Source organism: Leptinotarsa decemlineata, unplaced genomic scaffold (assembly GCF_025532065.1).
Source record: "Leptinotarsa decemlineata unplaced genomic scaffold, Ldec_3_MD MMD2_tig00026307_RagTag_RagTag, whole genome shotgun sequence".
Taxonomy (NCBI): Eukaryota; Metazoa; Arthropoda; class Insecta; order Coleoptera; family Chrysomelidae; genus Leptinotarsa; species Leptinotarsa decemlineata.
This window is the reverse complement of record NW_027412681.1, coordinates 17,127,105-17,150,719: the sequence shown is the minus strand read 5'-3', so window position 1 is coordinate 17,150,719 and position 23,615 is coordinate 17,127,105. Positions and strand designations below refer to the sequence as shown.

General features: G+C 34.6%; 1 protein-coding gene and 1 long non-coding RNA gene across 4 annotated transcripts in view; one reads left to right on the top strand and one right to left on the bottom strand.

Moving 5' to 3' along the window:
- Positions 1–14,334: 14,334 nt before the first annotated feature.
- LOC111510818 (odorant receptor 46a) overlaps positions 14,335–23,615 on the bottom strand; it is a 33,996-nt gene continuing 24,715 nt past the window's right edge. For both annotated transcript variants that reach the window (XM_074181230.1, XM_074181231.1), the window contains 5 exons: positions 19,742–19,940; positions 17,132–17,231; positions 16,972–17,076; positions 14,870–15,025; positions 14,335–14,534 (listed from right to left, as the gene is read on the bottom strand). In XM_074181230.1, coding sequence (XP_074037331.1) covers positions 14,469–14,534; positions 14,870–15,025; positions 16,972–17,076; positions 17,132–17,231; positions 19,742–19,940 — 626 coding nt within the window. In that variant the 3' untranslated portion in view covers positions 14,335–14,468. The remainder of the gene's footprint in view (positions 14,535–14,869; positions 15,026–16,971; positions 17,077–17,131; positions 17,232–19,741; positions 19,941–23,615) is intronic.
- Positions 18,161–23,615, top strand: part of LOC141485139 (uncharacterized) — a 35,877-nt gene continuing 30,422 nt past the window's right edge. Inside the window, exon 1 of one of the 2 annotated variants that reach the window (XR_012467032.1) lies at positions 18,161–18,467. This is a non-coding gene — a long non-coding RNA (uncharacterized lncRNA). The remainder of the gene's footprint in view (positions 18,468–23,615) is intronic. The other variant, XR_012467031.1, reaches the window with a different exon arrangement.

Sequence of the window (23,615 nt, the reverse complement as noted above, 5' to 3'; positions counted from 1 at the left end):
TAAAATACATTGGGTTTGAATGCAGTTCTTTAGATTTGGTGAGAAGCTATCTCACAGGAAGGGCTCAACGGGTTATATTGGATAATGATCAATTATGCTCATCTCTTCAGGAAACTTCTTCTGGTGTACCACAAGGTAGCATTCTAGGTTCATTAATGTTCTCTCTTTTCATTTTTGACTTTCCTGCCACGTTATCCCAGTGCGACATACATTTATATGCTGATGATTTTCAATTATATCTGTCAAGTCAATCTAATAATATTTACCATGCTATCACCAGGATGAACTTAGATTTAGAAAATACACTTCTATTTTCCAAAAATCATGGCCTTTGAATAAATCCAAATAAAACAGTAGCCCTATGTTTGGGATCTGATCTACAAAGAAATGAAGTTGAAACAAATTTGCATCTTTTTCTTGACAATGAACCGATTGACTGGGTGAATTCAGCAAAAAATTTAGGTGTATATATCGATAACACTCTCTCGTTCAACGAGCACGTTAAACACATTTACAAAACTTGCTTTTTTAAACTGAAATCCTTATACAAGTTCAAGTTACAGCTTCTTCAAGAAACAAAACTGAAATTAGTTCAATCATTGATTTATCCCCATATTGAGTATTGCTGCTCAGTGTATTACAACTTCTTGCCAGACTATAATAAACACAAACTTCAATGCATATAAAAACAACCGTGATCATGTAACTCCATATTTATTGAAATTAGATCAGCTGAATATTGAGTTTAGAATTCGTTATCTCATATCTGTATTCTTATATAAACTATTGGAAAGCAAAACTCCTAATTACTTGTTCAGATTAATTAGTAAGCGATCTGATAATCATTCTATCAATTTAAGAAAAGATACATTTACCATTCCATATCATGTTACCACCAAATTTGAGGGATGTTTTTTTTTTAACTTTGGACCGAAGTATCTAAATAATTTATTACCGTATATTCATTTGTCTATATATCAATTCAAAAAAACTTTGAAAATTCATTTCTTAGATGTTCAAAAATGATTGTGATCTGTTATATTATATCCATAATAGTTTTTTTATATTATTTTTGTGTCTATTGTAACTGTTACTTATAGTCTTACTGTATGCTTTTTTTTTCTTAATTATGGGACGGGTGGAAGATATCCTCTGGCTAACCCTTTTCCCTTTGTGTATAAAATTTGTTTTTGCACAATAAACGTTATTATTATTATTATTATAAAGTAAAAATTTTACGCGTAGTTTATAAAGTTCAACTTATGCACTAGGACGTGAATTACACTTTTTGTACTCACAAAATATCATTCATGTGTTCCATAAATATATATATATAGATTTATTAGTCCTTTGTGCTACATTATGTAGATGGGACAGGTCATATTTCTCAGGTATTATATAAATGTGTAATATTATAAGATGTCATTTGAAAAAAAAAAATAATGTGACACACATTGTAAAACAAACATACATATTATAAACAAAATGTTACGATATATACGTCACAATGACAGTGATCTGACATTACCAACTTCAAGTATAAATTAATCTACTGTGTAGAAACCTCTTTCTGATAGAAACACTTTCAACTGTTTTTTAAAAACTTGAGGTGGCAGTGTCTTCATATCGCATGACAGTATATTAAAGAGACGGATACCAGCAAACAGGAGACTTTTTATACTTTGCGTGATGGTGTTTTTGGGTGATGAGCATATGGTTATTACTAGTATAATAATTATGGACTTCCGATCTCGACTCTAGTTGTCTTCTATTTTCATGGATATACGTCAATGTTTTAAGAATGAACAAACAGGCAACAGTTAGTATTTTATTTTGACGAAAAATCTCTTTACGTAACGTTCTGTAATCTAGATCGAAAATTAGCCTCAGTAATGCTTTCCGTTTTATGAAAATTCCTGAAAATGAAATTGAAATCTAGTAGATGAATTTGCAAATTCCATGCAGACAGTTTTTCTCAGGTCAACTATAAGTCTATTCCTGTAACACCAGTCATTAAATTCGTGTAGGACTGAGTTTACAAGGTTATGCATTTCTTCCGTTGTTTTACTTTAAAGAATAATGCGTAAAGATATATCGCCCCATTACTTATATTATTAGGTAGATCATTCACATATAACAGAAAAATTAGCGGACCGAGTACACTGCCTTGAGGTGTCCCATTTGTTACAAGGAATTTATCGGACATGATGTCATTCTGTTTCACCTGGAAATATATATTTGTTACGAAAGACATTATAAGCTGATTTATGTTTCCTCGAATACCAATCTTAAATAGCTTATCTGATACGAATTTAATATTCAAGGTATCGAAGGCTCTACTCAAATAAGAAAATAAACCCACCACAATGTTTTCTTTTATCCATTAAATTATGTACTTCCTGTACATCATAGCTGAACGTTGCAGTTTCTATCGAGCGATTTTTCCTCGATCTAATGACAATTGTCATTAGATCGAATATTTCCAAGTAATCATTTATTCTGCCAGATATAATATTTTCAAAAATGTTTGAGAATATACTGATTATTGATATTGGTCGATAATTCTCGATATTTCTACTGTCACCATTTTTTAGTATAGAGACAAGGACCGCAATTTAAAGCAGGTCAGGATATTCTCCAAAGGAAATACATAAGTTTAAGATATATCCTATAACTTCAGAGAATATATCCATGCATTCTTTGATTATTCTTGTGGATACTTCATCATGTCCTGTGCTTTTCTTATTGTCTAACGAGGCTATAACTGTTTTTACTTCATCCGTAGTGACTGGTTCAAAAAACATGGTTGCATTAGTATTTGACATTGTAGTACAACTTTCTGAATCTTTCCCTGGGAAATGTGTCCTGATTTTCTTGTCAATTATTGTTACTCCGAATGTTACTACTTCTTCTTCAATAGTGATTATTTTATCATTATGTTTTAGTACTGTACATTTGTTATCATTATTTTTATGTCGTTGTTTTATAATATTCCAGAGAATTTTGGGTTTTATTGGTAGAATCCTGAACTTTTTTCATGAAATGATTTATTTTTTTCTTGACGTATTTCGTTTTCAACACTCTTTTTGGCTATTTTATAAGCGGTGTTACTATTTTCAGAGTTTTCCTGTTTTCTCAGGTGATTCAAGTGTTTAAGATAATTAACTCTTTAATGAAGTGGAAAGGGTGATTCTCTATTATTTTCCTCTTGGTATTTTTTATTTCTTGTGGATTTAGGAAATGCTGCCTCAAAACACCAATGAAAATGTTCTCAAAAAACATTAAAAGCTTCATTGGAATTAGCAAAGGTGGTGGTAGTGAAGTTTTTCGGAATTTCATGTCACCAGTTGGAAGTTTCTTAAATTCGGCTATATAGAATCCGTTAATTTTCCTAAATTTATAAATTTCTTCCGGATTATTTGTGTTTGTGGGAGTATTTTTCATCTTATTTTTCCAACTTATAATTTGAGAATGATGATCCCATAAGGCAAGATCAATGTTAATTAGGGTTAAGCTGTTTCTGTTGATGATAAGTAAGTACATAATCTATGATACTGATTGTTTCACGATCACCGCAATGTCCGATTCTTGTTGGTTAATTGAGAAGAGATATAAAACCGTATGATTCAATTATATCATAAAGAACTATTGTATCCATATTTCTTGTTAGATTGTCAATGTTGAAGTTCCCACCTATAAACACATTTTTGAATGTTTCGGTAACCTTTGCCAGTAGGGCGGAAAGTTGTATGAGGAACAAGTTTACATTGCTGTTTGGTGATCTGTACAGACAGATTAGGGCCGTATCTTTATCAAATGAAGTGGCAGAACATTCAAATGTCAGCTCAATAGATAGGTTAGAAATAAATTCTAAATTCTTACATTTATTGCAAGCACTATTCTTTACAAGAACAATTGATTCTCCGTGTTTGCGGGAGAGTCTACTATACCTAATGATTTCCTTATAGCCTTCAATATCTATTATTTGATCTTTATTTGCCCAATGTTCACTGAAACAGATAAATGTTCAATTAAGTTTGTTTTATTTGACAAACACTGTACATTTGCATTGAAAATTTTCATGTCGGAGAAACACGATGAGTCATTTGAGTATGAGGAATTTTTACTTGTAACAATTGATTCGAGTGGTTTCCTATTGTTGAAGCTTGGGATAATCGTGGGCATAAAAAATTGCTGTTTTCATTTTCATCATTACTTTTAGTTACATTTTCATCATTATTAGTGGTACAGATTTTCACTTCAGATAAAGAACTGTTGGGAAGCTTATGTTACAGTAGAATTTCTACAATAATGATTTCGTATATAAGTTGCTATTCCATTGCTTAATAATGATTTTCCTTTGTTACTGAGACAAACCCCTTCCGTTTTGTAACAGTTTCTATTGATAGTGTTGTTGTATTTGAAAATGGGACATGTGTTCAGCCCTAGAGAATATATTTCTTGGAATAAATCTAGGTTTCTTTCATAAATATTTTCATTTTCTAACCAATGATCATAGCGATAGGCTTCTGGGCATGCTTGAGATTTATTATAAAATCTTTGATGGTTGCTCTGTCGTATCTATTGGGCCAGAGGATAACCACGTCATTATTACAGAAATCCTTACTATTACAGAAATCCGTCGCATTTGGCTTCAATATTGACTGAATTGTACAAGTGTCACCTTATATATTGGTCAGTCTCTTTGCTAAATCCCTTCCTTGAATTCCTGAAACAATTAAAATCCTTTTTTTCGGGTGCTTCATAAGTTGTTCTAGGACTGTTTTCAGGATTCCTATTTCCTTTTCTCTCTGCGAATGTTTTTCCTCTTTTTTCGTTTTTCTGTGGTTTCATGTCTTTATTTGGATCTACTTCAGCTAAGTGCCTTTCATTCCTCATCTCCTTCAGTTTGCAAGAATATAGACAACTTTCTTGAGTAAGAACATCAATTGATGTTAACATATTTTCTCTCATTTCCTTTATTTCCTTGATGGTACTTTCTGCTTCTATGAGCTTTGATTGAAACTATTTTGGTTGGGAAAAGAATTATAGATATCGACCATTTTTTCAATGCACTGAAAATAATTTCACTTCCAGAAAATCATGATCCCGGTACAGAATGCACTCTGCAAAATATTGTTGTTATTGATGAACGTCGTTTTGGATTCGCATCGACTATAAAATTGAAATGTAACATGTGCAATAGATATTACAATATAAAAGAGTGACTGAACAATCGGTTTTGGGGATCATGTCAATAGGATTGGGATACAAATATGTTGAAAAGATCGCAGCAACATTAGAAATTCCTTATGGATCCCATCGAACATACGATAAATTTCACAATAGAGTTTGTGATAAGATAGAGGATGAATCACAAGAAGTAATAGATGAAGCAATAGAAGAAGAAAAAAAATTGCTATTGAGTCGGAAAATATTATTAACGGAATTTCATTTATTACCGTAAAATGCGATGGATTTTGGGCCAAAAGGTCGTATAAAAGGAACTATACGTCATTGTCTGGTTGTGGTGTGGTGATTGGTGCAAAAACTAATAAAGTCATTAGCATGAGTTTGGAAATAAATATTGCATTGTGTGTAAAAAACATGAAAATAAACGAAGTCAGCCAAAACCCCATCGCTGTTTAAAAAATTGGATGTTGTCTTGAAATGCCATGGAATCGGATGTAATTGCAGCAGCATTCCAACAAACTTTGGAAAAGCACGGAGTAATTTTTAAAACGATGATTGCAGATGGAGAGCTCCTGTTATCAAAAGTTATTGGAACGCGACCCTTATGCAGAATACAACATACAGTGGAAAAAATTGAATGTAGAAACCATCTCCTAAGGAATTATGTCAATAAGTTGGCAGATATTTGCAAGAACAAACATGCTGGCCCTGCAGTTTTGAGAAAACAAATTAAGGTCAATAAACGATTATTGTATCAGTACAAATGAAAAAATATATATGAAATATACCCCAAAATCATCTGAAAATGAAATTTTTAACAGGTGATGATCGACTGTATTGCCAAACATGCGCCAAACTAACTGACTGATATAAGGAAACAAGTATAGTTGAGGCACCAATCAATCTAATAATAACACTGATGATCTTCTAACAAGACTCAACCTCTGACGGAAGGAAACAACTCTTTCGAAGGTTCAAAATAGATGAACATTTCAATCTAGCAGACCACTGTTATAATATTCATGCAGTCATTGTTCACTGTGGTTCTGGCGTTGAAGTTGGTCATTATTACGCCTTGGTCAAAGACGAAAGGGGCTGGTTTAAGTTTGACGATAGTCGTGTCACGAAGTGTTCTGGCGATGTATTGAATCTATTGGAGCCTCTGGAGACACCCTACATTCGAGATCTTCAGATGATGTGGTGCTGCAGGTTTTTCCGGGTTTTCCTGCAGCTGAAAAAGCAAATGCGCCACTGGAATCAATGAAGTCGCCCCGGAGCGCCAATTAATTTTTATTTTCGTTTTCATTTTTATAAAGTTCAATAATTCCTGAATTGATTGTTTTACTGCAAATAAATGGTTTTGATAATATAACTTTTTTATTGAAACTTTTTTAAACTCCCCAAGTTATGACAAAGAGAAATATTTTGCATTTTTGTTTCTTTGTGTATTTGCACGTAGTTCACTTTGGGTTTCAAGTAATACACACACTTTTTTATTACAAAGAAAATTGACTGAGAAATGGACAATGAATATGTTTTCCGCCTACCTCTCTCGAAAGTATACATTTCCTGACCTCATTGTAGGAAGCAAAGTCGTACTTTTCCTCCCTAAAGTGAAAGTGACGTATGGTACGCCATCTTTGAAATAACGACATTGACAACCTAAACTACTTATATTCTATTATATAAGTATAAATTTTACCGTTCATTTATAGAACACCCAGTATTTTGCAAAATGATAGAAATCAGTGGAAGGTGAAGTATTTTCAAATACCTATATTTAGAAAATGAGTCAGATGTCACTAGTCCTACAGCAATACGATATGTCAATAATTTCGCAATCTCTCGATAACGCAGCAGTTTGATGCAAGTCAAGTGAATACGAGACTCTCAGACCCCTTGCCCCTAGATTCTAAGCGAAAAATTGAGTATATAGTTTAAAATGAAAAACTCACCGAATAACCTAGATCAAACAATAAATGATTATTTTCCTTTTTTTAGTGTGTTTGTATAAAAAGTTTCTGTTTGAAAATGTTATTTTATAATTTTTATTTTTAACTCTTTATTTCTTTTGTTATTGACAACTACAAATAACATTTTTTCTGTTTATTTCGCCTCCATCTTAATTTTTTTTTCAAAAAAATCATAATCGCCTACCTTGAAAACCCCCAGATTTCAATTTTGAATAAATCGGGCGATAATCACAAAACTCGACCACCATTCTGGAGCCACCACGTTGAATTTCCCAATTTTGACATGAGAATCATAATCTTCGACCCCAAAAACCCCTAGATACCAAATTTGATTCAAATCGGACTATAATCACAAGACTCGTTCGCCATATAAAGTCTCCATTTTGTTTTTTTTTATTCAAATTTCTACATAGTATACTAAATGAAAAGTAAACATTTCACTTACATGGAACACTGTCATCCTCACTGGTAGACATCGATGTTTCGACGTAAGATTCCCACATTTTTGTATCAAGATAATAATAATGAGGTTTATTTGGATAAAATTCAACATTGTCCCCTTTTTTATATATAGGTTTGACTACCGCCAGTTTGAATTCATTTGGGACATAGCCATCTTGTATTATTAAGTTAAATAGATGTGCTAACTGATGAGATATTTTTCCAGAAATAAGCTTTAGTGTTTCGGTTTTGATGAGGTCGTAGCCAGGCAATTTCTGTATGACTTGTTGGTTCTAGAAAAAAGGATTGGAGCGCGGGGTCAGGTCTGTGTATTATTTCTTCTTGAGGAGTTACTTTATTAGCCATCTCTATACCTACATTGACGTAATAATTATTTAGCGAGTTTGCGATATCTAAATCTTTGTCTACAGATCTACCATCGGTAAGCCGTATTTGTTCAATCTCAGGTTCATTTTTTGATCGAATTGATTTTATCTTTATAATAATTATTCTTAGTATTTTTTTATCAGAAGGTTCAGATGATTTTTATATTTTGTGTACTCTTCTCTATGAATGTTAGGGTTCTCTTTGAATTTTTCATATAATTAATTTTTTTGATTTATGGAGCGAAGTAATCCCGCCGTCATCCATGGTTTCCTATGAATGTTTTTTTTGTTTGTTTGACTAAAGTAGTTCTATGTTTAATGGTATTCTGGAGCGTCTCGATGAAATAGCTTGCTGCTCGTTGTGTATTTCTCATATTATAGAATATTGTCCAGTCGAGAGCACCTTAATCAAGCTTAACTTGTTCGTAATCAGTAAATTTTTTGTATCCAGATGTGTCGCCAGTTTGTATGTGATGGTTTTCAAAGAGAATACTTACAACTTCTGTATAATGATCAGTTAGGTTTGTTTTCAATATACATGGTAGCTAGTTATTTTTTATATTTGTATTAGTATTTTTGAGAAAGCAATGATCAATACAACTTGCAGACTTGTTTTGTTCACGGGTCCTTTTGTTGATTAGTGAGATAAAGTTGTATTCACCTAGTATGTTCAGATAATCATTGACAATTCTATCATCCTCATCTAACAAATTCAAATTCATGTCACCGATAATTATGTGGTTTTTTAGTGCTTTTTTTGTCCCAGGTACACACCCAAATGGTCTATGAAAATTTCGGAGCTCTCAGATGGGGATCTATAGATGCCAGTGATCATTATATTAGTTTTGCTACATGATGTTATTTCTAATTCTATGCATTTACTGTCCTCTATGCTTATTATTCTGTTTGTATAATTATATTGGCTCAAAATAAATATTATTACTCTATCATTTTTGTTTTTTGGGCCTTCACTGTATAGTTAGTCATATCCATCTAGTGAAAAGAAATTTGGGTCCTGTACCTGGAATGTTTCACTCGATACGATACAATCAAGATTTATTTTACTTTCGTTGAGCATAATTGTGAATTCATCAAAGTTTTTTGCGATGCTTCGAATATTTTGATGTAATACATTGAAACATATTTCACGATTTATCTCACAATTTGAGTTGTTATAGTCAGAAATATTCTCAAATTCAACAGTATCGGTATGTAATTGTAATTTCTAATAATTGGATCCATGGTCTGTAAATTATTATTTTTTTTTTTAAAAATTTGTTAACAAAAATTTTATAATGCATTGTCTCCTGGATTATGTACACCTGCAAAATTTTTAATCAATCGGATGATTAGAACAGGGTCAAATTCAACTTGCAATATTTCTTACATTGTTGGTTAGTTTGTTACCTGCAAGTGAATCTAATCCTACAAGCTTATAAATGAAAGCTTGTCTAAATACACACATCGGAAAAGTCTTGGGATATTTTTATAACATACTAAATATCATAAAAATAAATGCATGAGGTCGTTTAATTTCGATTAAATTGGTACACTCGACCACCCTGTAGATTTCTATGGGTTGCACAAAGCCTGCAAAAACGGTAACTAATCTTTTATCAAGTTTTTTACAAACTGTAGGTTTTCGGCTAAAATGAATAATCTGAAAGTGTCGAGTTTGTACATTCTATGCAGTTCTTGCTCAGCAATTAAACTGGAAATATTGTGCTTTAACATGGAACGCCATCATTTACCATTGGCTGAGATGAATAGAGCTGTAGGGCTTCTTCAAGGTGGCATGCGACAAAATGATGTAGCTCTTCGTTTGGGGGTCTCCCAAAGTGTTATCAGTCGATTGTGGCGGCGTTTCCGTGAAACTGGCAGTCCAGCCGAACAACATCCAGGGCGAGGACGCGCTACAACTGCAGTTCAAGACCGATTTTTGGTCTTAACCGCAAGAAGACAACCGACAATCACAGCACCTGAGTTGGTTAACGTGTTGCAGCAGACGCACCAGGTAACCAATGGTCGTGATAATGTCAGAAATCGACTACATGAAGCAGATCTTCACAACAGAAGGCCACTTAGATGTCCACCTTTGTCGATAGGCAATCGCGGTAGAAGATTAGAGTGGTGTCAAGAACATCAAAACTGGGATGCAAATGATTGGGCCACAGTTTTGTTTACAGACGAATCCAGATTTGGATTTCATCCAGATTCTCGTCGAGTAAGACTGTGGAGACGACCTGGAAATAATGAACGTTTGAGACACGTCCAGGAAGTCCACACATACAGAGGTGGTACAGTAATGCTATGGGGCGGAATCATGATCGGCGGCAGAACCGATCTCGTTTTTCCAAATCGCTCCCTCACAGCTCGACAGTACCTCGACACCATTCTTCTACCTATCATCCGTCCGTTTGCTGGTGCTGTTGGTGAAAACTTCCACCTAATGCACGATAATGCTCGTCCACATGTCGCGCGTCTAGTGACTGACTGGCTCACCAACGAAGGAGTTGATGTGTTGCCATGGCCAGCACAATCACCGGACCTGAATCCCATCGAGCATGTGTGGGACATGCTTCAACGAAGAATTACTTCGCATATGGGGAACATTCACACAACGTTTCAATTGAGAGAGCTTTTAATCGCTTAATGGGCAAATGTACCTCAACAAAACATTGACAATCTCATTTTGTCGATGCACGATAGATGTACGGCCGTAATAAACCAGCGTGGAAGCCATACTTTGTACTGATTTCAATTTTTTTGTATTATGATTTTTTTCGGGGTGCCAAAGAAGAGCCATATTTTTTTTTAGTTTTGCTTATATGCGCACTTAGTATTTTTGACCATTTAATAAATTTTGTTGTAAGTTACATTCGTTTAATAATCACCCGTCAACTTTTTTTTTCCCTAAAGCGATCTAAACAAAAATTATTGCCATTTTAAAAAATATCCCTAGACTTTTCCGATGTGTGTATAAGTTATGGGCTCTAACCCGTAATTATAATTTGGACCACTTCCTGTGAAATATCCAGTACTAAATATCTATTCCCAATAATTTCGGAATATCCCATTTACATTTTATTGAAGCAATATTAAAATATGTATTCGCGCGCCGTTGTTCTAGGCACCGGAGGTAAACGGGCATCTCAAAGTTCCAGCCATAGTGCAATTAGTTAGGTTAACCTCGTTGACGTACCTGTAGATGTCTTCGATCCTCGGGTATGGCAAATTCGTCGAAGGAGGTCTATGGCCTGTCGATGTGAGTTGGTTACCTTTCTTTATATTATGTAATCTAATTGATTTGCGGATCTTCTGACCAGAACATCCAGAAATGTTAGTTGTCTGTCTCAATCTCCTTCTCGTGAACTGAATACTTTAGACTGTTTTAGAAAGTAATTTAGACTTTCTCTGCCATGTTTACAGATAACAAATGAATCGTCAACATGTTGGTACTAGCCTGCAGGCTTTAGGCTTTTTGAATGACTACAAGGAACGGGACTTTGAAAAAAATACGAAAATATCCCAATCATACACCAAAACAGGAGGCAGTGACGAAAGCTTTTTTCAACCCTTCATTGCAAAAGTAACAGACAGGGTTGGTCGCTTTCTTGGAAAACACAAAATCTGAATAATACATGAGCCTACTTAGTCAGTCAATCCCAGCAAAACTGTGATAATCCTCTTCTCCAGGAGGAGAAAATTGGACGATTTAACGCCACTTTCCCTCAATGGTGAGGTCATTCCATTTGGAACGGAGGTGAAATATCTGGGCATTGTCTTTGATACAAATTATGGAGCACTTATGGAGCAATGGTGAATGTACCTCCTGACGAAAATCAAGTAGTTTTCATAAAAGAGCTCTAAAACAACGCATTTTAAACTTATCATTTCAACCTTCTTCTTTTGAAAATTATTTAAATACTTAAAAAAGAGAAATGAAATAATGCATTCAACATTTAAAGGGATTCGTTTCTATTTCACCATTTGGCAACATCGTTTATGGCTAATAAAAGACAATGAATCTGTTACCTGTATGAGACAAACAAAGATGACATATTTCAGAGGCGTGCTGTTCTGTTTACTTATGTTCCGAGTTCCGAGACATTCTGTGACATACGACATTTTGTGCACCTAACCTATCTTCCTCTATATAAATAAATAACAAAACAACTGTTGTTTATGTGGCTTGTGGAGGTGGTATTGAACTATTATTTATATTTTGCCTTAATTGTTGATTTATAAAGATAATTTTCCTTTTTTAAAGTAGAATATCTAGGTACGTATAAATTATTTCAACTTGATATAGGCGCTGTTGCCAATATGTGAATTAGAAACAAATTCCTCTAAAAATTAAAATCCAATATTTGAAACATCAATTTGAATACTTTCCGAAGTGAATTTGAAAAACTCATGAATTAAACTCAACTTTATTTTGTTCAAACTTGCATTTGCTGTGATAACCCAAATTGAGGAACTTTCCCCATTGCCTCGTGGCCGAAGTCTTTACAGACAACGGCTCAGGTGAAGCTCTCTGGTTTACAGAGACATGCTCGTCCGGCCATCAGTGGTGCCATCGTCAGCGGCCATGGAGATCCTTCTAGATCTCCTCTCCACATTTTTCTCGAGAGAGAGGTTAGATGGACTGCATATAGACTTGTGCACATTGCCAATTGCACAAATCAATTTAATGCAGAGTGCAACAGACTCTGGTTGACACTGGAAGTCACATTCTGGAAATGACCTCTGACTTTATGCCTCCATCTGTCAACTACGAACTGCCTTATGAAGTAGTTCCTAAGTAGAGAGGACTGGATCCTCGGGAAGAAGGAAATATTAAGAGCAGATAGTTGTTGGTTCACAAATGAATCAAAAACATCTTTCTAGTTCTGGTTCTGGTGTAGGTGTTTTCAGACGCAGATCCAGGACAGAGATATCAACCTGCCTAGGAACATATGTGACTGTATTTCAAGCGGAAATTTACGCTATTTAATTGTGTGCGGATAGATTGGAAGAATCCAACCTCGTACACAAGTTAATGAAAATATTCTCGGACAATCAAGCGGCGTTGGAAGCTCTTGGCTCCTACCGAGCAACGTGTAAATTGGTAGCAAATTGTCAGAAATGACTCTCCTCGTTAAGAAAGACAACAGATTGCCTCTGGTCTGGATTCCTGGTCTTGAAGGCAATGAGGCTGCTGACTCGCTTGCAATGGAGGGTGCTACAAGCAGCTTCATCGGACCAGAACCTGTCATTGGCGTCGCTTCAGGCTTTGTCAAACAAACATTGAACACCTGGATAACAAAATACCAAAATACCAAACAGTATTTGGACTACAGTAGGGATGAACTACGATGTCTAACAGGCCTTCTCACAGGTCACTGTCATTTGAATCATCATATGCAGAGACTCGGACATTCAGAAGACAGTGTGTGTCGTCTGTTTGGAAAATGATGAAACATCGGAGCACATACTTTGTGCCTACCCCGCTGGATATCGAATTAGGTTTTCAGAGTTTGGCAGAGCCGTACTCTTACTAGCTGACCTGAAAGACCACTCACCATACAAACTAATCGGCTTCGTTAAGAAGCTGGGTTTATTTGGTCGAGTGTGAATAGGTGTGAGCCATAATAAACCCTTGCGGGGTGGTGTGGAGGGTCGAATAGACCCACTCACTTTTGACCTAACCTAACCTACCTAGAAACTTTAGCTTTGCTTGAACGTTCCATGCTTCTGTGGTGAAGTATATATTGGCTCTACCAAGTGTTAGATTGGCACAAGGGTTGCTGAGCACGAAATAGACTGCAGACTGGAAAACACGAAAAAATCAGCATACACTCAAAAGTGGAGAGCACAGGAAAAATTTCGAGAACAACCAACTTCTTGTCTATTCATTGGGATTATACAACCGGTTAGTATATGTGGCAGGTAAAATCTACAAACATGATACTAAACTCAACCGGAAGGAAAAAATGATATTTAACAAAATTTGGACACCACTTGCTAACTTCTTCCACTCATAAATATAGCCTGCGTCCTCGAGGGGCCAGTAACAAGGACCTCTAAAGATGCTAGTTACCGCACTGGCGAATCGCCAAGAAGAAATTCCAATAGACGACAGCCTAAAAACACGAAACAACAAACAGTTTCTACTAATATAATTATTTCACTCCTGCTCTTCTGAACTCCCGTCGTCGCTAAGATGTTCAACAGTAAACAAGCGACTTCTACTAAAGTTATGTATCCGACACGAAGCTACTAGAACATTTCTAGCTTTCGTCATTTCTTCTAGTAACATCTAGGGTGAAGATAAAATAATATAAATAATCATCCTCAACGATACTATATTGACTACTTGATGACTAAGTGCATGATTTTTATTGCATATTGAATAGTGTTTCTTAAATAATCACTACAGTGAGAAAATCTTCCCCGTGTCTCTCTCACGGACTCATGAAGTGTATTCTTGAAGTTAATTTTGATTTTTGCTATATAGTGTTTGTAACAGTGCAAAATACGAGTAAGAAGTTCTCATAACCTGCAATAAAAAGAAATATGATGAAACCGGGCGTCAGGTAATACTACATGAGTACAACATAATATTAAAAACAAGTAGTAGGGCTATGCGGATTCTGGGTCGTTTCGAATTCATCTGTAGTGGCCTTGAATCCGCATATGGTTTTGGTGGATGACTTGGTCTGACAAAAAGTTTGCATCGCTCGGGATTGAACCTCGATTGCCTCATTTGAATTTCACCGCTACCAATAATTTTATTTTATATATTCAATCTGACCATTCATTGCTTTTTCAGCACCACGAATATGACCTGACAATAAATCAAAAGTAAATTCAATAAGTAACAACAACATTTACCGATGTGTAAGATTGAAGAGACAATACCGAAAATTTTCCGGCTGTGAGCAACATAGGTTTTTTACTGCGTTCCATAATGATAGTAATTGTCTTCCTGGCTTTCAGATCTGATTCAAACCATTTGAAATTATAGCAGGAATCTCGTATATCCAAACTCTAAAAAAAAGAAAAATGAGTATGTGATATACAATAATTTGAAATGAAAAATTTAATTTTATCTGGATTTATCTCAAAATATTTTTCTTTACACACACATTAGGTATTTTGATTATTCTATTTACTGTTGCTAACATTGTTTGAAAGAACTAGACACCGCTCTTTTCACTGATTGCCAATAAAAACATTTTATTTATCATTACAAAGAATATAATATAAGAATATATATATGAATATATAAACTATAAAATCATCACAAAGTTCGATCTAATTCGTTTGGATTTTCTGACATGCGTCACAAGGCGCCAGCGCAGCTATTCTCCTTATCCAATTTAGTTTTTTTTAGTTTTGATGGTGATTGCAATGCTTCAAAATAAAGCAAGTTATTGAAATATTTAAATTTTGTAGATTCATCCATTTTTTAGGATCATGAAAGGGAACGTTCTTTCATTAATGAAAAAAGATAATTTTCCAAAATAGTATTTAGTAGAAGAAGTGGAAACTAGTAATTTATGCTATCACTATATTTTCTGAATTTTTTTTACAGAATGATTACAAATTTTACCTTCACGAAGGAACCAAAAGAGTTTTTCAGTATTTTTTCGAAATCTCATCATCCGTTTATTATATTCATATGACGTTATCATAAAAGGTGTTGGTAGTATCCATTAGGAAAAAACATTGAGGTTATGGATTTGAAATCATTGACAAATTGGCTATCGTGTTGAAGAAAATACCAAGTGGACCTGAGGTACTCCGACCAACGTTTTGTTGGGCAATGTCGGATTATAGACTACTCATTTTTAAATGAGTACCTTGTAATCCGACAAATTACGCGTCGAGCACAATAGTGCTGGCCCGTACAAGTAAACAACGTATGTACCTATAATCAACAGAGAACATGGATAAAATGATAATTTTAAATTGAAAGGGGAATATCGTTAGGACAGATTAGTTTTTGGAAAAATAAGGTTTTTTGCTTTCCATGTCCACATTTTTTAGAGTAGTAGAAAGCCTAAAGTTTGTTTATGAAACTAATCTCTCCTGAAAAAACATTTCTTGCAATTCAAACAAGATTTCGATGCTGGGATCAAATCAATGAATGAATGTCTTTACGTACGTAATTATGACAAATTCACACGAATCGAATGATTATTCACGAACTTGATAATGAATTTGACAATTATACATATTCTGTTAATTCATGGCTCACGTTAAATAAATCAATTCATTCCAGTGCCCCCATAAATTTTTTCTCCACCAGTTTTATTTGCCAGAAAACATCAGAAACAAACAGTTTTGTTTCATGAAAATTGGCTTTTGAACAGTTCTTCCATATTTACATAAGACCCCTGGATTGTATGGGCGTTCATTTCTACTTGCAAATTTTTAATAGATGTGTGGAATTGGAATAAAAAAAAGAGGTTCGCACTTTGAAAGTAAAGTTAGTGATGAAATATAATGAACGAAAAGTCGCATTACTAATTGGTTATATTATATTATAACGAATATGAAACAGTAGTGTAGGTTCCTCTGCCTTTTTTTGTCATACAAAATGGAGGCGGTAGTAATTTTTTGTAATTTACAGAATGGTTAAACTTATTGTTGGTGAGGATGGCCGTGTCAAAGCAAATGTTAAGTTTATATAAATGATACATGCAGAAGGATAACTTGAAATTTTCTACATGAAATTCGAATACGAAATAGATAAGTACTTTCTGATCATTCCCATATTGATTTCAATTTAAGAGCCACCGGTAGACAGCTGTTTCAGCCTATTAGGCATCGTCAGTACCGGGCAAATATTAGATGTGATATTTTCATGAAAATCCTGCATTGTGTTTACCATAAACGTGTAACCTACCATGGACCGTGAGTCACGATGTATATAGGTGTACCTCAGTCGCTAATAATCCAATAGAAAAATGAACGTGATATATAGTTACCTTAACTATTATTTCATTTCCAAACCAACAATATATTGCTAGTTGGATCATCATTGCAATGAAGTAAACTAGTATAGGTATAAGCTGCATACTCATAGGATCAACCTGAAAATAGTTTGAAGGTCATAATTCCTAATTCATATTTCTAAAGAATCATTACGTGTACTAATTGGAACCCAATGTTACAAATAACGGCTGCACTTGTAGCGTACTGCATCAATATTATCATAGAAAATACTTTCTCCAAAATTTCGTGGAATCTGTAAAAATCAAATATTATTTGTTATTGTGGTAAGAAACAATTTTCACCTCTATTTCCAGAACAAACATTCAACAATGACGAGATTTGTAACAACTTTGAAATATATTTCACTTCTCAACAATATCTGTCAATTATTAATTTTTGTCAATTGATGATATAACAATGAAGGACAGAAATTTTGGTAATTTCTTATAATGGACCAATTGATAACAACAACAAACGAAGATCAAAAATGAAAGAGCGTATTACTAATTAGGAAAAAATATTTCATGAGAGACTCATAAGGATCATTCTCTCTGACTTCAATATAGCATAGTGAACTTTGTTTTAACATTTTTCTAGCATTTCCTAACATTCACTATGAACTGAACGAAATTTGTTTCTTTACATTTCTTGACAGATCGTAATTAATGTGCGGGAAAATTATATTTTTGAGCATTGCCATGAAAAAACGAATTCCGCCAGATCGAGTGATCTAGCTAACCTCTTCACATAAGACTTTTTTTTCAGTTCCCTCACTCTGATTCAGAACTTTTTTGGGACTGATTTGACTGATTATTTTATACTTTGAGTGGAATCTGTAGTAGATACTCGTCACAAAACTGGTGTTTCGGTTGCTGCAATTTTTACTGAGAGAGTAAAATTTCATAATAGGAGGCACTAAATTCTCAGAAATATTATTGCATTGAAACGAAAACATTGTTGTCAAGGTTCTGATTCTATATATTTTATAATTTTTCCTCATCTGTTCAGTATAATTTCCGTACTCCACTGCAAGAGACAGATTAAGGCATTTCTGAGAATTTAGCGCCTACTATTTTGGAATTAATCGGCGTATTTTGGAAAGATGCAGTCAGATATATTTGTCACGTAGCTGAAAGCCGTCCAGTATAAAGATATGAGCACATAAATTTCCCAACCTTGGAATCGTGAGTTTTGTGAGTTCAGCGAAAGAGATTTTTCTCTTGACCTCCGTCGCACGTGGACGACGGACGGTTATTAAGAACGGTATGAAAATTGGCTAGAGAGTACGGGGAGCTCTTGACATGAGGCAGCGGTCTCAGAGTGGTGCGGGAAATGTTCTGAAAGTAAGTATGTCGTGAACTTGCAGGAAAGTTCGAAAACTTGGAGTTTGAAGGGTTCTCTCGACGCTCGGTATTTTGTTTTGGGAGATAGTTTTCCTGGGTTGAATCTTTAAAAATTTAAATGAGGGACGAGCAGAAAGAAGGCAGCGGTGAGTTAAATGTACATCTGTACTAACCATTTTATGATTTTGGGAAGGAGTTAGCTATAATAAATTTGTATACAGAGTGAACTTAATATTTGCGTCAGAGTTATTTTGCGGTCAGAAATCACCAGTCAAGCTAGAGTATTTCGTCACTCTCATATAACTTTGAGTTCTATTTTCGAGATTTGGTTAGGATTATTTTCTTCAATTTTAGGTGTATTTCTTTGTCTATTTTGTTAAATAATTTTTCTTTTTTTTCATTGAATATAGTACCTTTTGAAGGTTTTGAACAGGCTTATTTATATTTCAAAACCTACCTAGGAAGTGTCTGGGAATTCTTAAGATCTTTCTCTCTGCAACTGAAGACCTCCTGTTCGTGCAGGAGGCCGAATTTAAGCCTCTTTCGGAATTGCCTGACATCCAAAATTTGATGTGGATAAATCCGCATCTGGTAAAAGCAGCTGCCAGAATTAATTTAAATAGTTATTAACGTTACAACGTGGATATGTTGCAAATAACGGATGATGTTGAATATTGTAATTCGAGGCGAAGCCAAGGATTATAACAACCGAAACCGTTATTTGCTTATCTGCCGTGTGTCTTTCGTAATCTCTCTGATAGATCATCTTCTGATTTAAAGTTTTTATCAATTGAATTATCACTAACTAATTCAACTCATTCAGTGATATATGAAATAACAATTTGAAGCATATGACCTTCTATCTACTCGATAAGTAATAGTTTCACATGAGTTCAGGTATCAACTGATTGCTCCTCTGTCAGAAGGGCATGACTTCATCCACGACTATGACGTGCTACTTTTGGAAGAGAAATGTTTGAAACTCAATTTTTTGGAATGCCTGAAAATCAATAAATTCTAGAAGTCTGAAAATTCACTGAAAAGTCAAGAAGTAATGAATACTTTTCCTATACTGAATATTTCTTACTTATTACGGTAATTAGCTTATAACGTGTTCATCGTCCATTTAATGAGTTTGTGAAAATTGGGTATTGTTTAGTGGAACACGTATTGTGGTTTTGGAAATTGTTGAGTGAACATTTCACAATGAAGTCTTACTTGAAAATGATAAAACAAATCGAAAAAATGTGAAACATATTTCTTTTAATTTAAATATCTCAGAAACTTATTAAAAATATACTTTTATTGCCGTTTAAAAATATCTGATTATCTAGCCCTATGTATTTGGTCCATTCTATTGTAAATGAAACGTATTTATAGAAGATCAATATGATCAACATTTTACTTGCTTCTGTAATACCTTATTATTTTTACATGATGTTTCACACAGTTTTTCAGCCCCCTGTTGACCTGATCTGATCTATACATTCCAGATTCATCACAATCATTCAAACTGATGATTGTTCTGTTGAGTACCTCAATCTGAGCAGCACATATTCCCATCAAACTCATTGCCAACATGTCCAAACAAGAGTTATTTGTCGACGCGCTGATCAACCCTTCAAAAAAAATTAAATTTTGTTTCTAAAGACTCATTGACAAACAAGTATTATTTGCATAGATGCATAAAATATCCCTGGTGTGATCATTTGGATAAAAGATACATAGAAACACTGGTGTTCAAGAAAATTCGCTTTCTTTTTGTCAAAAACTCTGAACATATGGCACTCCTGATAAAAAAACTGATAAGGATATCCCCAAATTTTCAGCATTTTATTTATATTGTAGAGGAGTGTCACTGCTCTACAATGTCAAGTCGGGACTTCAATTTCCAATGTTATTCACATTTAGGAATAATTTGGTATTGTATAGGAATTTAGGCTTTCACGGCTGGCGTCGATGTTTTGGTTGGTTACCGGGTTTTGCCGTTGTCTTCTTTGCTCATGATATCCAAACGTTTCAACTGCAACTGCAACAGTCATCTTCAGTGGCGTGGTCGAAGTAGGGGAGAATGGGTACAATTGTAACAATATTGAGATTTGATTTTTTCTGAAAACAACTACTGTGCACCGTTGCATGAGTTGAATATCTAGCTTTTATTTTCTATATAATATCTATGTATGTTGTGAAGTTTGAAACCAGAAAAATGCATATTGTGCTCACTTGAAGAATGTTACAATCTCACCCACCGAGGGGACAGTTGTAACACAGGAAAGGGGCAATTGAAACATTATCTGAAATACCGTCATTACACATGACGATGTTAATGTTTTTATTAAAAATGATGATATTCAGTTTCAACTTATTTATTGTTATTCGCAAACAATTGAAACCATTAATCACTATCGTATTCATCATCATCACAATTAACACAAAAGAAAAAATGAAGACGCAGCTTATGTGCACAATTTTCATGTGCCCACTTTTTACATATGTCACACTGAATCAACGTGGATGACGATGATTCTTCGTACATTTTGAAGCAATAAGGACACATTGATTCTTCATCATCTGTGCTAACGCAGATTTTTATTTTGTCATTTCTCGTTCCTTTCGATTTTCGTTTGATTTTTTTGTTTTTGTTGTCTTCAACTTTTGTTCACTCCTTTTTCTTCTGAATCCATTTTAATTTTTACAGCTTACGCTTTTTATTTTCTTAATGCTTTTTCTTCTAGGAATTGTTTTTCTGAGATGTCAGTTAGAGTTGCACTCTTTTTTGTTCTTCTTTTTGTATTTTTTTTCTAGTTACTGTAACTTTTGGAAGTGGCCGATTAATTTCCAAAACTTAAAAAGAAATATTGAGCTGGTTTTCTGGCGAACCAAAATCAGGCTTACAGCTAGGACCTGAAATAGCAATAATATATACAAATGTACCCACCGACCGTGTTACTATTGTATCGACATCACATTATAGGAAACTATTCGCAATCGATAAAAAAGTACAACACATAACCTTAAATTACTTACAGATGAACTACCTGTGTTAACTTAATTACTTTAGGACAATTGCTAACACGCCAGTTGTACGGAAAATTTGAAAATACGTAAAATTCAATTACAGATCGCAAAAACGCACAAATTTCACTCACACCCTATCACTTTGATGGATGTTTACCGACAGCCATCTTGGTTTCAAATAGGTTGGTGCCTGGCTCCCTTATCCTTGCAACTGGTCAATCGACGGATGTTTCTCAACGGCGGTAAACCTATTTGGACTACATGATTATTCAAATGCTGTGCTGCCAAAACTATAGATCAAAGATTAAACGGCATTATGGGCGGTGTTACAATTGTACCGCGTTACAATTGTATCCACTCTCCCCTACTATTCACTGAAACTGAAGCTCTCATTTTTGCGGAGTCATTTATAGTGCTGATTTTTTGCGTTCTTTCTGTAATGGCGGATTCACGCGTACTTCCCGCGCGATTTGGGTGACTTGGCTTCGTTTGAAAAGCCAGCATTGAAAAGCGCTAAGTCACCCAAATTGGCCTAAACACCCCTTCTCACCTCATTGAGTTATTCTTACAGTTATCGATGAACTGTTTTAAACAGCTGAGAAAGAGGCGTAGAATTGTTTTCTGTTCAAGTACTTGATATTAGCATATTGAGATTTTTAAGGGAAAATGGAAAATTGTGGATATGTACCTAAATATTAGGTCAATTTTAAAATACTCGTTCTTCCTGAACGCAAAATTTTATGCTCCAAAACTTTCAATCTATGACTGTTTTCGATTGGATTAATTGTTTTGGAGTTACAGCTCTTCAAAGTGCCTGAAAAGGGATTCTTCCAAAAAATCGACGCAGATTTTATTGCACTTTTCAATGAAATGCTTCCTTAACGAGTTGTAAGCGAAAAACTGAAAAAAGTCTATTAATTTCGAGGTTTTTAAGATCCTAAAAGTTGTTTCGATAAAAAATGTTGTTGGATTCGCTTAGTTTTCCACTATTGGGGTGCCGATACACCAATTGACATTTAGAAACATATCATAGGCAATCACCCCTTTGGATGTCTAGATTGATTGGACTGTTAAGCGAAGGACCTGAGCGGTCCTCAATCCTACTGATGGGCACTTAAACAAGATTGACATCTGACCGTCTTTGTTCGAAAGTCAGCCTTAGGTGCTATTACTTTCCGATCTGTTAAATACTGAATATACATACAATGTTATCCTCATTTATACCACACATACCTCGGCTAGGTACCTGCGTCTCAGTTGTCTTAGATTAATTTTACAATGTTGCCGTATCTATTAGTGAATATTACTGGAGGTTCTTTCCCAACACCAAATCGTTATTTTCAACACCTCGACACGTGTTTCGATCACCAAGTGATCATCTTCAAGAGGAAGATTAAACTGGAAACTTTCCTAAGCTAACGCTATTTATGCTATGCAGGTATACTATACAGGTAAACCATACAGATATACTACCCATACAGGTATACCACCCTAAATTAATTTTACAATTCAACTTGTCTAACTAATCTTATTAAACTGAAGTCTATGGAATGGTTTTGTTGCAAAATATGATGGGCGACTGCTGATTTTTCGGATCTTCCATAAGTGTGCTATGTGTTCCTTGTATCTTACTTTAATAGATCTTTTTGTCTGTCCATAATGTCTGTCCCCACTTCACGTTCAGCTGTCGTCGAGAGTGGACGTGTTTGTTAGAACGGATGAATTTGAAACCTGTTAGTGGTATTAGTTATCAAGTGATGGTAAAAGTGAAAAAGGACACATAAAAAGGTACTTGGCATTGTTAATTATCAAAACAAAGTGATAGAGACACAAAAAGTGTATAACAGTATTTTATTAATCCCATGCAATTTCGAAAAACGGAATTCTGCATTGGATTGAAATACGTAAAAACATCGAACAAATCGTTCAAAACGAAAGAAACTTATCTTATCGGAGTTGTATTTCTACGGACCTTCGAACTAAAATACGGGCCGTTTTCGGGGAAAAAATTGAAATTTATGAACATTTAACATACGTTACGGGCCGATTTCGGTTTGCACTTAGTAAAGTGGATTTCGAAAACCTTCGCCATTTCATAGAATGGATAAAAAGCGCAAACAATGGGAGAAGGAATTGGACGAACATCTCGAGGAAATATTTAAACCCCCGAGATTCATTGCCTAACACCTCCAGGCAAGAAACAACGGATGATAGACGAGACATTGAAGGAGGCGAAACAAACAATGGTGGAGACCGTGAGGGACATCATGAAAAAA